The sequence below is a fragment of the Capsicum annuum genome, chromosome 6, assembly GCF_002878395.1.
Source record: "Capsicum annuum cultivar UCD-10X-F1 chromosome 6, UCD10Xv1.1, whole genome shotgun sequence".
In the NCBI taxonomy this organism is placed as follows: domain Eukaryota; kingdom Viridiplantae; phylum Streptophyta; class Magnoliopsida; order Solanales; family Solanaceae; genus Capsicum; species Capsicum annuum.
In genome coordinates this window covers 149,162,821-149,177,494 of record NC_061116.1, presented here as the reverse complement: position 1 = coordinate 149,177,494, position 14,674 = coordinate 149,162,821, and the positions used below count along the sequence as shown (strand labels likewise).

The 14,674-nt window shown below is 37.6% G+C and overlaps 1 protein-coding gene across 1 annotated transcript; it reads right to left on the bottom strand.

Moving 5' to 3' along the window:
• Positions 1–947: 947 nt before the first annotated feature.
• On the bottom strand, positions 948–14,278 carry LOC107873112 (DNA-directed RNA polymerase I subunit rpa49). The gene is made up of 4 exons (XM_016719843.2): positions 13,702–14,278; positions 12,432–12,581; positions 2,091–2,405; positions 948–1,678 (listed from the first exon to the last, which is right to left on the bottom strand). Exons 1-4 carry the CDS (start codon positions 14,173–14,175, stop codon positions 1,271–1,273), a joined length of 1,347 nt encoding a protein of 448 aa, XP_016575329.1. The 5' UTR covers positions 14,176–14,278; the 3' UTR covers positions 948–1,270.
• Positions 14,279–14,674: the final 396 nt, after the last annotated feature.

Below are 14,674 nucleotides of genomic sequence, written 5' to 3'. Positions count from 1 at the left end.
TAGTAATTTAATGAAAAAGTAATTAACTTCAATAGATAATGACAATATTTAATGTGAGTTAAATAGGATCATATTAGTCAATTTACATTCTTTATTAATTTCTCAAGAATTAATGCAAAAGACAAAACTTGTCAAGTAATATGAGATGGAGAGAGCAGTACTTATGAGTACATAATAAGAGTATTTATTCGATTCTTTTTACTGAATGGGTTCAATCGCGGATGTGGGAGAGAGGCAAGAAGCACGTCACATACACAGATATTTATAGCATGTTTGGCCAACTTATAAAATTAGTTAATTTAAAAAGTGTTTTTCTTTAAAATTACTTTAGTGAGAATCAGTTTGTGTTTTGGCCAATAAATTTTAAAAAAGAGCAGCAATTGGTGTTTGATCAAGCTTTTAAAACTGTTTTAAGTATATTTTTTTTCAAAATTACTTTTGTAAAAAGTGCTTTCGGAATAGCTTATGACAAACTGTTTATTTTACTCTCAAGAAGCACATATTTTCTTTCATAAGCTTTGGTCAAGTATCTCAATTTTTTAAAATAGCACTTTGAGAAAAAATAAACATTTTTGGGGAAAAATTAAGCTTGGCCATACTTCCCAGACTGATGACGAAATTTCAATCACCAATGTTCCATTGAATTCCTTTTCTACAAAGATTCCAGCATTTAATGACCCCAAATACAGAAAAGGGTCAAATTATCCCTGTTATATTGAAATAAAATACTGTTAACGTCTTCCATCAAAGTATGAAACAAAAGTTTCATGGCAATGGTGGTGGGATACATTTGAAGATGATTTGTTGGAGTTGACTCTTCTTCCTCTTTTTCTGTCGTCTGATGACTTGTTTTTGATAAAGGTTTGTATAATCATATGTTTTGACTTGTTTATCGGACCAGTTAATGAAAGAAATTTGGAGAGAGAATGATAAGATTTGAGAGGAAATTTCAAAAAAATATTGAAAACCTTTCTTAAGAAAATAGGTCAAATCATCTAATACAGGCTATTTAGCTAGCCTCTCTCCTATACTTGCATAATGGGCGAACTACAAATCAAATGTGAGAGTCTGATAGATATATGACATCCATATTACAGCCCTTCATATCAGAAATTCAAGTTTCAACTTGCAATAAATAGTTATTCAGAATTGATGGCAAACAAACATGACAGCAGGAAAAAAACCGACAACAGGAACGATCTGAGGTCTGAAGTGAACGCGCTGTATTTCATCGGCTCTCCAGGTCTGATGTTACTGTTAAAAGGAGAATCTATCTTCTTCTCTTCCTCCTTGGATCTGGAAATGTAAGTGGAACAGGAAGTGTAGCCAACAGTACATTTTTCTCACGAACAAGCTTGCACCCTAAGTACTCATAGTGAGGCCGCAATGCTACAGCATTCATTCTCAAATCTTTGGCTATATCTGATAAATCAGTACGAAAATCATCAGCAAAGAGAGTAAGCACCAACACATAGTTGATAAGAAGATTTTTTCTCTCTTCCGGAAGCCTTTTTGAATCTGGAATGGCAAACATTGAAGAGAACTTCTGGAACAAGATGCCAGGAATCTTGTGATGCTTTGCCGATGATACACCATCCATAGAATGTTTATCCTTGAACTTAACAAGATGAGTAATGAACGAGAATATGCCTGCCAGCCTTTTCTTCTCATCTTCGTCCTACAAACAAGTAGGTGAGTTTGGCACGCTAAATAAGGAAAATATGAAACTGTTTGATCTTAATATGACTGAAGTGTTCACTGCTAATACAAGGAAAAGATAATAATAATAATCAATCTATGCACATCAAACCCCACTAGTGTAAATAAGACCACGACATTAGAAGTGCTTACTGCTCTTAAGTCAATTTTTAAGGATTAGTGTGGTCGTAGGCCCTAAATTGGTACTAACATTGAATATTAGAAGGTGGGAAAAAAGAAGCATTGGAATAACTATTGTGCAAGAAAGCAAGTGAGGAATCAATGTCGCTCGAGTCTTGATCAATGTGCCTTCAAACCAGTAGAAAATCACTTCATTTGAAAGAAATTGCATACATCACTTAACTCATCAAGAAATTTTAAACATTGAGTACCTGTATATGTTCCAATTTGTAGGATCTGTTGCAAACAAAGCTTGGATAAACACCAGGTGTCATTTCTGCTCCAGCTTTCATGAGTTTAAAAACATCCAAAAGATAATCCCATTCTCCATTGGAAATAATCCTTTCCAGCGGATATGCCAATTGGGGTGTCGTGGCAGCTAGATCATATGGTGGTGTATTCCGAGCATTATCTGTGGTAACGGCAATTTCAAGAGCGTCTTTGTTTATTGCCCCGGCTATATTCCTGTCAAATTCCTCTTGATTTCCAGTATCTTCTTGTCGACGTAAGGAATCAAGCTTCTCAGCCTGGATAGCAAAGACCAAAACTATATAAAGAAGAAAAACTACTACTACGAAAGATTGATGACAAATTTATCTGCAAAGCAATTTATCTTTTCTTTCTTTACATGGCCAGCTCTTCCGAGATTTATATTCTCTTTTTAAGTGGTTTCTCAGCACATGTATGCCGAGTCATATAATATGTACGCGGTTTTGTAAAATAATACCAATATTACTAAAATTAACCTTTTGAGTAAATAATTATACATGAAATAATAAAACATAAGTCTCTGTGAATGATCAATTTGAACATCAATACAAAATTACCCAATCGCTGATATGGTAATTAAACTAATGTTGATTGTTGTAGCAATTGTTTTCTAACGAAGATGATATAAATTTACATTGGATTCAATATTCAATCTGTCAGGAAAAAGAGAATAATTTTCAATCAAGATTACGGCCTAAACAAACATCAAACCATAAAAAAGCGTTCCAAACTGACATCGAGCTCCAACCAAAAGATTAACCTAAGCCAAAAAAATAACTATTGTTATTGTGTTATACATGATGTTGACTAATGAGCCAAGTTTCTTTTGAAGGCAACAATTTTTATTTTTTATTTTTTTGAGGGAAAAGGGCTGAATTGATAAAGTTGTCAAAGATGAGGGAAAAGAACATATATGCCAATCACAACTTTAAAAATAGAAGGAATATTAAGTGATTTCAAAGAACATAAACAGCAATTGAATAAGACAAAGATGCATGGTTACGGAATCATATAACCTTTTAATTTTGGAGTTCACACCTTTATAATAATAAGGAAGGTGCCTTTTCTAAGTTGACCTCATTGATTGACTATAAAATCACAAATTATACAATGCATTCTTTACGATAAACTTTGCTAATCATTTAGTTTGACGATTTACAGTCTTACGGACCAATACACCTTTAGTTTGGCAAAGTATTTGTCTATGGTACAGACTTCAAAAGTTGAACTTGTTTAGAAGTAAATTTCCTGGGTGAATAGGGATATTCAGCAGTAAACACCGTTTAATTGGAACCTGTCTATAGTTGAACTTTTTGCTTTTAGCTCAAGAAGCTCTGATCTTTCTCAACAGAATCAAACTAGTGTTTTGAGAGCACTGTTCTGAAGTGCTTTGCTTTATGGAGAGCCCTAATGTCATTAACAAGGAATGGAGCAACATCATGCTACCCTTTGGATCACCCACAAGATCTGTAGTAATAGAAGTCCAACCAGCACCAGCATCTCAATTGATAGGTTACAGTAACACATTAGAAGTTGACAACAAAATCCAAATACATCTCCTCATATTAAATTTGTTTTTGTTTTATATTAATGAGTCTGCTATAAGTTTTATTAGTACCATTAATTTATTTATCTTTAGGGACAGGGACTACCAGCCTCTCTACTTCTTCGGAGGTAGCGGTATGGACTGCGTACATCTTACGCTCCCCAGACCCCACGCTGTGGGAATACACTGGGTTTGTTGTTGTTGTTGTTGTTGTTGACAGGGACTAACACGATTGATTTAATTGAAGGTTTATATATGGTCAGTTGAATAATATGGGGACCAAAAATAAAAATAACATTAACTCAATGACTAAAATGTTATTTCCCTTTACTTTCTTACTAGTAAAATTTCTTTCATATTTTGGATGGATAGAAAAAAGGATCTTTTGTTTTCTTTTTTTTCTTTTTGATAATCGTGGTGTCCGGGCCAGCTTTCGCGCACCTCGATTAAAATCCACGGGATACCTGTCAATTTCTTATTAGTAAATTTCTTTCATATTTTGGATAGATAGAACAAAGGATCCTTTTCCTGTTACAGTTATTGCAATGAAAACAGTAAAATATAATATACTCTCTGTACCATCAGTTTTAGCCAAAGGTACTTTCTCCTAAGATCCTAATGAAGGAGCCTCCAGGGGTCATACCAACTTAAAGACTCTCTCAGGTCATACATCAGCCAACAATATAAAATACCAGTAGAGATTTCCTATTCCAATTTCTCCTAATGAAATATCTCTATGAAAATGTAGCAGTTGCAACATAAAAATAACATAGAATACTTGTAAGCTCATTGTAGGGGGGTAGATCGGCATATAAAAGCTTTTACAGATGCCTACACAAACTTGCTTCCACTGTGAGACAATATATCTAATCTATCAGACTCACATTCTAGCAATCTCACTCAAGTTGAAGGAGCAGAAGTATCAATGAGTCAACAAATTAACACAAGCAAAGGACTTATACAACTAATACAAACAACAACAACAACAAACCCAGTGTATTCCCACTTAGTGGGGTCTGGGGGGGGGTAAGATGTACGCAGTCCATACCTCTACCTCTGATGAAGTAGAAAGGCTGTTTCCGAAAGACCCCCGGCTCAAGTCACGAGATATCACACACACACATAGTACAGCACAGCAGCAGATGACATAACATAGATACGGCACCCATAGGGAATATAAAACAGAGTAAAGCAGGAATGCAGGAATAATAAAGCAGAGGAAAGCACACAGATTCGTAATAAACATGGAACACGGAACACGAAACACTGAATACAGAATCATAACAGGAATACACCCCCACCAATTAATTCCCTACACTAGCGACCCGAACTGGCCCTAATCCTCTGCCGTAATTCGCATCTTCCAGCCCTTCCTATCTAGGGTCATGTCCTCGGTGAGCTGTAACTGTTCCATGTCCCGCCTAATCACCTCACCCCAGTACTTCTTCGGTCTACCTCTACCCCGTCTAAAACCATCCAACGCTAGCCTCTCACACCTACGGACCGGGGCATCCATGCCCCTCCTCTTCACGTGTCCGAACCATCTCAATCGTGCTTCCCGCATCTTACACTCCACTGAAGTCACACCAACCTTCTCCCGGATAGTCTCATTCCGAACTCTATCCCCTCGGGTCAGTCCACACATCCAGCGCAACATCCGCATTTCTGCCACCTTCATTTTTTGGATGTGGGAGTTCTTAACTGGCCAACACTCCGCTCCATACAGCAAGGCCGGACGGACTACCACCCTATAGAATTTGCCTTTAAGCTTGGGCGGCACCTTCTTATCACACAGCACCCCCGATGCGAGTTTCCACTTCATCCATCCCGCCCCAATACGGTGCGAGACATCCTCGTCAATCTCACCGTTACTCTGGATCACGGACCCGAGATACTTGAACTTATCCCTCTTCCCTACCTCCTGTGCTTCTAGCCTCACTACTACCTCATTCTCCCGCCTCACGTCATTAAACTTACATTCCACATACTCTGTCTTGGTTCTGCTCACCCTGAACCCTTTAGACTCCAGAGTTTGCCTCCACAACTCTAATTTGTCATTCACACCCCGTCGAGTCTCATCTATCAGGACTACATCGTCTGCAAAAAGCATACACCACGGCACCTCCCCTTGGATACGCCGCGTCAACACATCCATTACTAACGCAAACAAAAAGGGACTAAGAGTAGATCCCTGATGCAATCCTGTCAGGACAGTGAAATGCTCTGAGCCTCCTCCCGCCGTCCTCACCTGGGTTTTCGCTCCCTCATACATATCCTTAATTACTCGTATATATGCCTGCGGTACTCCACTCACCTCCAAGCATCTCCAAAGCACTTCCTTGGGGACTTTGTCGTACGCCTTTTCCAGGTCGATGAACACCATGTGCAGATCCTTCTTCCTCTCCCTATACAACTAATAGAGTAAATCAAATCAAATCAAATCTTTGAAATAGGCCCTATTAGAGAAGTAAGAGATTCTCAGGACATCTTGTAGATCAAATAACCACGTGTTGCCTAAATTTGCAAGTTTCCCCAGTACAGTCTCCTCTGTTCCATCACTTCCAAGCTTATGAAAAGTGCAGTTAATTACATATCGATCTTAGATGAACTGCTGGTCTATTTCCTTCATGTAACTTATGTAATTGAAAGTGTATTATTCTGTTTTTCCTGGAAAAAATATTAAAGGTTGGTAACTACCAAAATGATGATGAGTTTGACTATATAAATTCAGAAAAAGTAAGGTTCAATTGATGCAAAGTTTTTCTATTATCATGCTATAACGTTCAATCAGGAAAATCTCTGTTTCTCACCAATTGGAGACTATTAGGACACAAAGGCACCTAGTGATGAACCATTTATTATTTTATCAATTATATAGCATGAGCATCTGTGACACTATATAGAACGAATTGTTGATTCTTCAGGAAGAATTTTCAATTTTGATTGAAGGTTAATAATCTGCTACAAACGACAGAGTATCTTTAAGAGAAATGTGCAGGATATATACAACTCATGAAGAAGATTTATGTGAAGAAGTGACTATGCTAGGTGATTGCAGTACTTGTACTTGAAGTGTGAGACTGCTCACTGATGAGCGTAAATTGCATAAAACTAATGTCTGTATTTGCACTTGGAGAATGCAACTGTTCACTGATGTGCGTTAAATTGGGTAAAACCTAAGAATACCCCCAACCAAAAAAGAACATCACAATTGATAATATACATACAAGTAATTCACGGATGTTTCAAGTTTCAACAGATGAAGACGCTTTTTCTGCTAAGTAAACAATAAAGGAACTTACAAGTCGATCTTTTGGACATAGTTATTGTTAGAATATTATTAGAAATAGGAATAGTATATACCAAACCCTACTTGGAAAAGGATTGCATTATAGTGTCTATAAATAGGGTCTTGATGTAATTATGTAAACACACCATTCAATAATATTTTTCTCCATTATTTCTCACATGGTATCAGAGCATTGGTGAGAAACTTCAGAAAAGAAAAAAAAAAACTTCAGTCACCGTCGTCAATTCCGGAGACTGATTTGTGTCATTCTTTATTTTGTGGGTTGTGTGAAAAATACAACACCACCAAGAGGCTCGGAAAGCACAGGCGACGCAAACCCGACCTAAAACCACCAGAAAATCAGCCCCACGCGCCTGCCGGAAATCAGCAAATTCAATCACGCGCCGGCGCGTGTGCCTTCTTCGGTTGAATTTTTTGAGTGGTTCCTTTTTTGTTGGGGTCGCCGTCCTTTTCCGATTCAGCCAGTTACCTTATATTCAAATTCCGGCAACTTTTTTGAAGATTCCGGCCGCCGGAGTTAGGGTTTCGACGGCTTCAGTTTTTTTTTTCCCGACAGTTTTTTTTTATACAGAGATTCAGTTACTGTTCTTGGTACTTTCAAGTTAAAATTCCCAACATGTCTTTTGGGTATGATGTTTTTAGCCCCAAAACTACCGGTATCGAAAATTCAAGCCCTATGATCACTTCCGAACCATTAATGGGAAGTTCAAATTATTTAGCCTAGGCTTCCTCAGTTGAGTTGTGGTGCAAAGGTCAAGGTGTCCAAGATCATTTAACAAACAAGGCTAGTGTGGTAGATGAAAAGGGAAAGTCTAGCGCAGAAGATGCGAAAGCTAAAGAGCAATGGGAGAAAGTTGATGCTCAACTATGTAGTCTCTTATGGCGATCTACTGATTCCAAGTTGATGCCCTTGTTTCGTCCATTCCAAACGTGTTATTTAGTTTGGGAAAAGGCTCGTGCTTTATACACTAATGATATATCTCGTTTTTATGATGTGATAGCTCGAATGACCAATTTGAAGAAACAGGAATCCGATATGTCTACTTACTTGGGACAAGTACAAGCAGTCATGGAAGAATTTGATACATTAATGCCCGTCACTGCGGATGTAGAAAAACAATAAGAGCACAGACAGAAGTTGTTTTTAGTTCTTACACTTGCTGGATTTTCTACTGACCATGATGCTATACGTGATCAAATTTTAGCTAGTCCTACGGTTCCTACAATTGATGAGTTATTCTATCGTCTGCTTCGTCTTGCCGCGCCTCCCAGTCACAAAGTAGTTTCATCACCCACTGTTGACTCTTCTATTCTTGCATCTCAAACCATAGAAAAACGAACATATCAGCCTAAGGAAAATCAGCGAGGAGGAGGTCGTTTTGGAAAATCTCGATCAAAGTGTAGTTATTGTCATAAAGTTAGACACACTCAGGATATATGTCATAGTTTACATGGTCCACCACCCAGTTATGAGCCTATTGCTGTAAAGGAATATAATGAGTTCCTTCGAAATCGAGCAAGTAAGCAGACATCTCCACAGCCTAATCGGCGGCCATCCAATAATGCTCAATAGCCCAAACAGAATATGATGAGTTCCTCCGGTATAAAGCAAGTAAGCAGACATCTCCACAAGTACCCTCAGTTATGCTTTTGTTGCTAGTAATCCTTTTGCTTGTGTTTCACAGTCTAGTACTCTTGGATTATGGGTTGTAAACTCAGGTGCTTCTGATCATATTTCTGGTAATGAATCACTTTTGTCTAATATTGTTTATTCACAATCTCTTCCTGCTATTACTTTAGCCAATGGGATCCAAACAAAACCAAAAGGAATTGGAAAAGCCAAACCCCTATCTTCTGTCACTCTAGACTCTGTTCTTTATGTCCCTGGTTGTCCTTTTAATCTTGCATCTGTTAGTCGTTTGACATATGCCCTTAATTGTAGCATAACCTTGCTTAATGACTCTTTTCTAATGCAGGACCGCAGTACGGGACAAACGATTGGCGCAGGACATGAATCACAAGGCCTTTACCATCTTACCTCTTCAAATTCCTTCACAGCATGCTCCGTTACAGACCCTCCAAACCTAATTCACAAACATTTGGGACATCCGAGTCTATCCAAGCTACAAAAGATGGTGCCTAGTTTGTCTAGTTTATCCACATTAGATTGTGAGTCATGTCAACTTGGGAAACACACCCGTGCTATTTTCCCACGTAGTATTGAGAGTCGTTCCGAGTCTATTTTCTCATTAGTACATTCTGATGTTTGGGTCCTAGTAGAGTCAGTTCACCTTTAGGTTTTCGTTATTTTGTTAGTTTCATTAATGATTTTTCAAGACGTACTTGGTCTTTCTTAATGAAAGATTGTTCTGAGATATTTTCTATATTCAAAAATTTTTGTGCTGAAATACAGACTCAATTTGGTGTTTCTATTCGTACTTTTCGTAGTGACAATGCCTTAGAATACTTATCCTCTCAGTTTCAGGAGTTTATGACTCATCAAGAAATTGTTCACTAGACATTTTGTCCATACACCCCTCAGCAAAATGGCATAGCAGAAAGAAAAAATAGGCATCTTCTTGAGACTGCTCGCACTCTTCTCATTGAATCCCATGTTCCGCTGCAATTTTGGGGTGATGCAGTTTTCACATCTTGTTATCTAATTAATAGAATGCCATCATCTTCCCTTCAGAATAAGTTCCCCATTCTATATTGTTTCCACAGTCATATCTCTACTCTATCCCTCCTCGTGTCTTTGGGAGCACATGTTTTGTCCATAACTTAGCCCCTGGAAAAGATAAATTAGCCCCTCGTTCTCTCAAGTGTATCTTCCTTGGTTACTCTCGAGTTCAAAAAGGGTATCGTTGTTATTCACCAGATCTTCATCGCTACTTTATGTCCGCCGATGTCATTTTTTTGAATCTCTTCTTCACTATATATCTTCTGATCATCCTGATATCTCTGAGATTTTACCCGTATCTCCAGTCTTACCTGCACCATCTTTGGTCTTACCCATATCTCCAGACTTACCCGACGCAACCTTTAAGGAATCAACAGTTACTTCTACGTCTCCTGCTACAGTGCCACCACTTCTGACTTATCATCGTCGTCCGCGTCCACCATTAGTCCCAGATGATTCATGTCATGCATCGGACGTTGCTCCTACTGCAGACTTGCCTTCTTCTAGCCAATCAGTTGCACTTCAAAAAGGTATGTGTTCCACTCGTAATGCTAACCCACACTATACTTTCTTGAGTTATCATCGTTTATCATCACCCCATTCCCTTCCTGCAGATAAATCTACTGTTGGTTGCCGTTGGGTTTATGCGGTTAAAGTTGGTCCAGACGATCAAGTTGATCGGCTTAAGGCTCGCCTTGTTGCCAAAGGATACACGCAAATATTTGGGCTTAATTATAGTGACACTTTTTCTCCAATGGCTAAAATAGCATCTGTCCGTCTTTTCCTATCCATTGTTGCCGTTCGTCATTGGCCTCTTTATCAGTTGGATATTAAGAATGCTTTTCTGCATGGTGATCTTGAGGAAGAAGTCTATATGGAGCAACCACCTGGTTTTGTTGCTCAGGGGGAGTCTAGTAGCCTTATATGTCGATTGTGCAGGTCACTCTATGGTCTGAAACAGTCTCCTCGAGCTTGGTGTGGAAGCAGTTTGGTATGATTCGTAGTGAAGCTGATCACTCAGTGTTTTATCGACATTCTCAACCAAATTTGTGTATTTATCTAGTGGTTTATGTTGATATTGTTATCATCGGCAATGATGAAGATGGTATCTCCAAATTGAAGCAGCATCTCTTTCAGCACTTTCAGACCAAAGACCTTGGCAGACTGAAATATTTTCTAGGTATTGAGGTTGCTCAATCCAGATCAGGCATTGTTATTTCTCAACACAAGTATGCCTTAGACATTCTTGAGGAGACAGGAATGATGGGATGTAGACCCATTGACACTCCTATGGATCCAAATGCCAAACTTCTACTCGGTGATCCTGAAAAGCATAGGCGGTTGGTTGGAAAGTTGAATTATCTCACCATGACTAGACCTGACATATCCTTTCCTGTGAGTGTTGTAAGTCAGTTTATGACTTCCCCCTGTGATAGTCATTGGGATGCAGTTGTTCGTATTCTGCGATATATAAAGTCAGCTCCAGATAAAGGACTACTCTTTGAGGATCGAGGTCACGAGCATATCATTGGATACACAGATGCTGATTGGGCAGGATAACCCTCTAATAGACGTTCTACCTCCGGATATTGCGTTTTAGTAGTAGGTAATTTGGTGTCTTGGAAGAGTAAGAAACAGAGTGTGGTTGCTCGATCTAGTGCAGAAGCAAAATATCGAGCAATGGCTGTAGCAACTTGTGAGCTAGTTTGGATCAAACAATTGCAGAGAGAATTAAAATTTGGAGAAATCGGTAAGATGGAACTTGTGTGTGATAATCAAGCAGCCCTTCATATCGCATCAAATCCAGTGTTTCATGAGAGGACTAAACACATAGAGATTGATTGTCACTTTGTCAGAGAAAAGATACTCTCAGGAGATATTGTTACAAAATTTGTGAAGTAAAGTGATCAACTTGCAGATATCTTTACCAAAGTCCCTCACCAGTACTCGTATTCATTACATTTGTAACAAGCTAGGTACATATGATTTGTATGCACAGCTTGTGGGGGAGTGTTAGAATATTATTAGAAATAGGAATAGTATATACCAAATCCTACTTGGAAAAGGATTGTACTATAGTGTCTATAAATAGGGTCTTGATGTAATTATGTAAACACACCATTCAATAATATTTTTCTTCATTATTTCTCACAGTTATCTTTGAGGATTTAACCAGGAAAAATAGACAGAACAAATAGAGCAGCAACGAAATTCTGATGATCAAATACATAAAATGAGTAAGAAAAGTGAAAAGGGAGGGCACTTGTTTGGTGAAACAGCAGTAAGAAGCCGAACCTGAAGTTGATAATGGAGAAGATGAAATTTTGTTACTTACCTCCAAAAAAAAAAAAAATTGTGGAGAAGCTAAAATTGAGAAGATAAAGAGCCATGAAGAAATTGATTTCTAAAGAAAGAAACTAAACGGCACAGCTCTTTGCTGAGAGCAGCATACTTAAGATGCCTAAAGACGTGACGTTGCAAACCAAATAGAAATTAGGAAGGGTTAGTTACTTATGACAGAAGGGTTTAGCTTAATTAGGTTTATTATAAGGGTATTCAGGTAATTCAATTTGTTTATTTGGGGTTCTTGCTTCTATAAGTAATATAGATAGATAAAATTTGCTCTTCCATTGTTTATCTTTGTCATTAAAGATGAAATCTATGAATTTCAAGCAACTAAAAAGTAGAGAATCTTTCCATAATGTTCTCATCTGTCAAAGCTTGTACGGCAAATGGCAGGAGCATACCTGTCGTATAGACTTCTTTGATGAGTACATATGAGTTAAACCTCTCAATTTTTCATCCCTCTCTACTGCAGTGAGTTCTTGCTTGCCTGTATCTGCATCTTCAGTCTCCGGTCCGTCTGACCCTCTAACTCTAGGTTCCAACCTAAGTATCTGTAATCATAAGCCAAAAAATATTAAAGAGAACAAGACATTGATATTGAAACAGCTATTGCACTCATCACCTGTTTAAAGTTACTTAAAATCAGGATATACGAGATCACGAAACCTATGTATGACAGCAAGTATTGGTTAGACAACAAGCTGAATTTATTTGTAAAGTAGAAAAATTCTCCAGTTTCTAAGCATTTCAAAATGGTACACACCAAAACTGCCTTTGCAAGAACCCTTGAGTAAACAAAGTAGCAACACATAACGCTATGCATATCAAAGCCAAAACATCCGTTTTACCATCACATTCAACCGAAACTAAAAGAATAATATGGATCAATTACAATAAATGCTCCACCCAATCATAGTTCGAGTGGCCATCCAATTTTGACAATTATAAGAGTAGAAAAAATCATACCATAACTTAGTCACATGAATATAATAATCTCTCAGCTGCAGTGGCTGATTTGATATATTTCTCATTCAAGTGGATTTGAGAAAAGATAAGCACACAATAACTCAAAAAAGATTCTATTCTTTGATTAAACACCTACATAAGATCGACAGAAGGAGCCAATTGGCAAAACTCATTCTGCACAGTCACAGCCGAAGTAGAAAATACCTTTTTTTTACTCACCAAACAAACAAAATACCCTTCAGAACCATTTACCTTGTTTACTATACCGGAAAATATTTCTATAAAAAAGTTCCTACTTTTTTTTTTTTATAACCATGGCGTCAGGGCCACCTTTCACGCACCTCAACTAATTCCACATGACAGCTGCCACCTCTTCCCACCAGATATCAAATAACTCTATCCTAGGACAGATGTGAAGAAATCACCTAGTGTTTTTTGACGTTTTTGTCTCCACTGGGGTTTGAACTTAGACCTCATGGTTCTCAACCTGCTTTATGGACCACTAGACCACACCCTTGGGTGCAAAAATTCAGATACTTTTTCACTCACCAATCAAATATAAATAACTGAGATAAATCAAATTCAGCTTGTTTGCTCCAATGGAGATACATCCTCAAATAAAACACTTCTTTTTACTCAATCGAACATAGTAACACATAGAAAGCAAATCAATCAAAAACAACATTAGAGAACAAAAACCACTACCTTATTTGCAGCAATAGGAACAATATTGAGAGTTCGAGTTCCCTTATCAAATACCCCAAGCGAGTAAGCACACAACTGAGCAGATGCTGCTTCACCAGAATAATTAGTCCCAACAAAATCCACTTGTGACCCATTAGGGCTAACCACAAGCTGTAATCGATTATTTCTTTTGACATTCCTATATAACTTTGTACTCAATTCATCAACACCGTTACTGTTATTGTTCTTTAATGGGTCATAACCAGAAGGAAAATAACCAACAATGGGAGAAATGTTATTAGGATTTTCAGCTATGGTTTCCATTGTCACTGTATGCTTCTGTTTCTTCTTCTTCTTCATCTTCTTAATGGATTTTGCTTCGTCAATTTCTTGGTGTTGGGAGTTTCGAGTATCATCATCATTGTTTTTGCCTACATCAGATTTGCTAGGGCTTTGGTCTTCTGCCTTCTTCTTCTTTTCTTTTGGTTTAGCCATAGTTGCTGTTCAGGCAGGAAGGAATGTGGAAGGCGAGAAAGCATAAACCCTACTCTATAGCGTACTGCCGGGATAATTACGTGGAGGGGCTGGATGGGCAAATTATTTAATTGTAAAGTGATAATTTTAAGATTAATGTTAATGATATTAATATTAAAATTATTAAATTTTATTATTTACATATAGATATCTCATATTTACACAAAGATCCTTGCAATAACTTCGACAGTTGCTGTAACACAACAACTAATAATAGTTGTTGCAGCAACTACCATAGTTGCTGAAGCAACCCTCGTTGTTGCTGAAGCAACTTTCATAATTGCTGAATTTGCTAAATTATTTTTTCATTGATTTTTAAAAGAAATCAAAAAATTTCTTCTCAAACTTTTAATTTTTTTTTTTTTATAAAAATAGTCCATAAAAATTAAAAAGGAAGAACGAAATGAAAAAAGAAAGAAAAAGAAGAAAAGAAGATGGAAGAAGAGAAAAAAATCTATAG

What these genes read in the sequence shown, in the direction of transcription:
- LOC107873112 (XM_016719843.2), bottom strand. Translation starts at nt 14,175, where the DNA reads ATGGCTAAACCAAAAGAAAAGAAGAAGAAGGCAGAAGACCAAAGCCCT. An exon ending in TTCCTATTGCTGCAAATAAG is followed by an intron (nt 12,582 to 13,701) that starts GTAGTGGTTTTT and finishes TTATGATTACAG; the next exon opens with ATACTTAGGTTGGAACCTAG. An exon ending in ACAAATTGGAACATATACAG is followed by an intron (nt 1,679 to 2,090) that starts GTACTCAATGTT and finishes ACTTGTTTGTAG; the next exon opens with GACGAAGATGAGAAGAAAAG.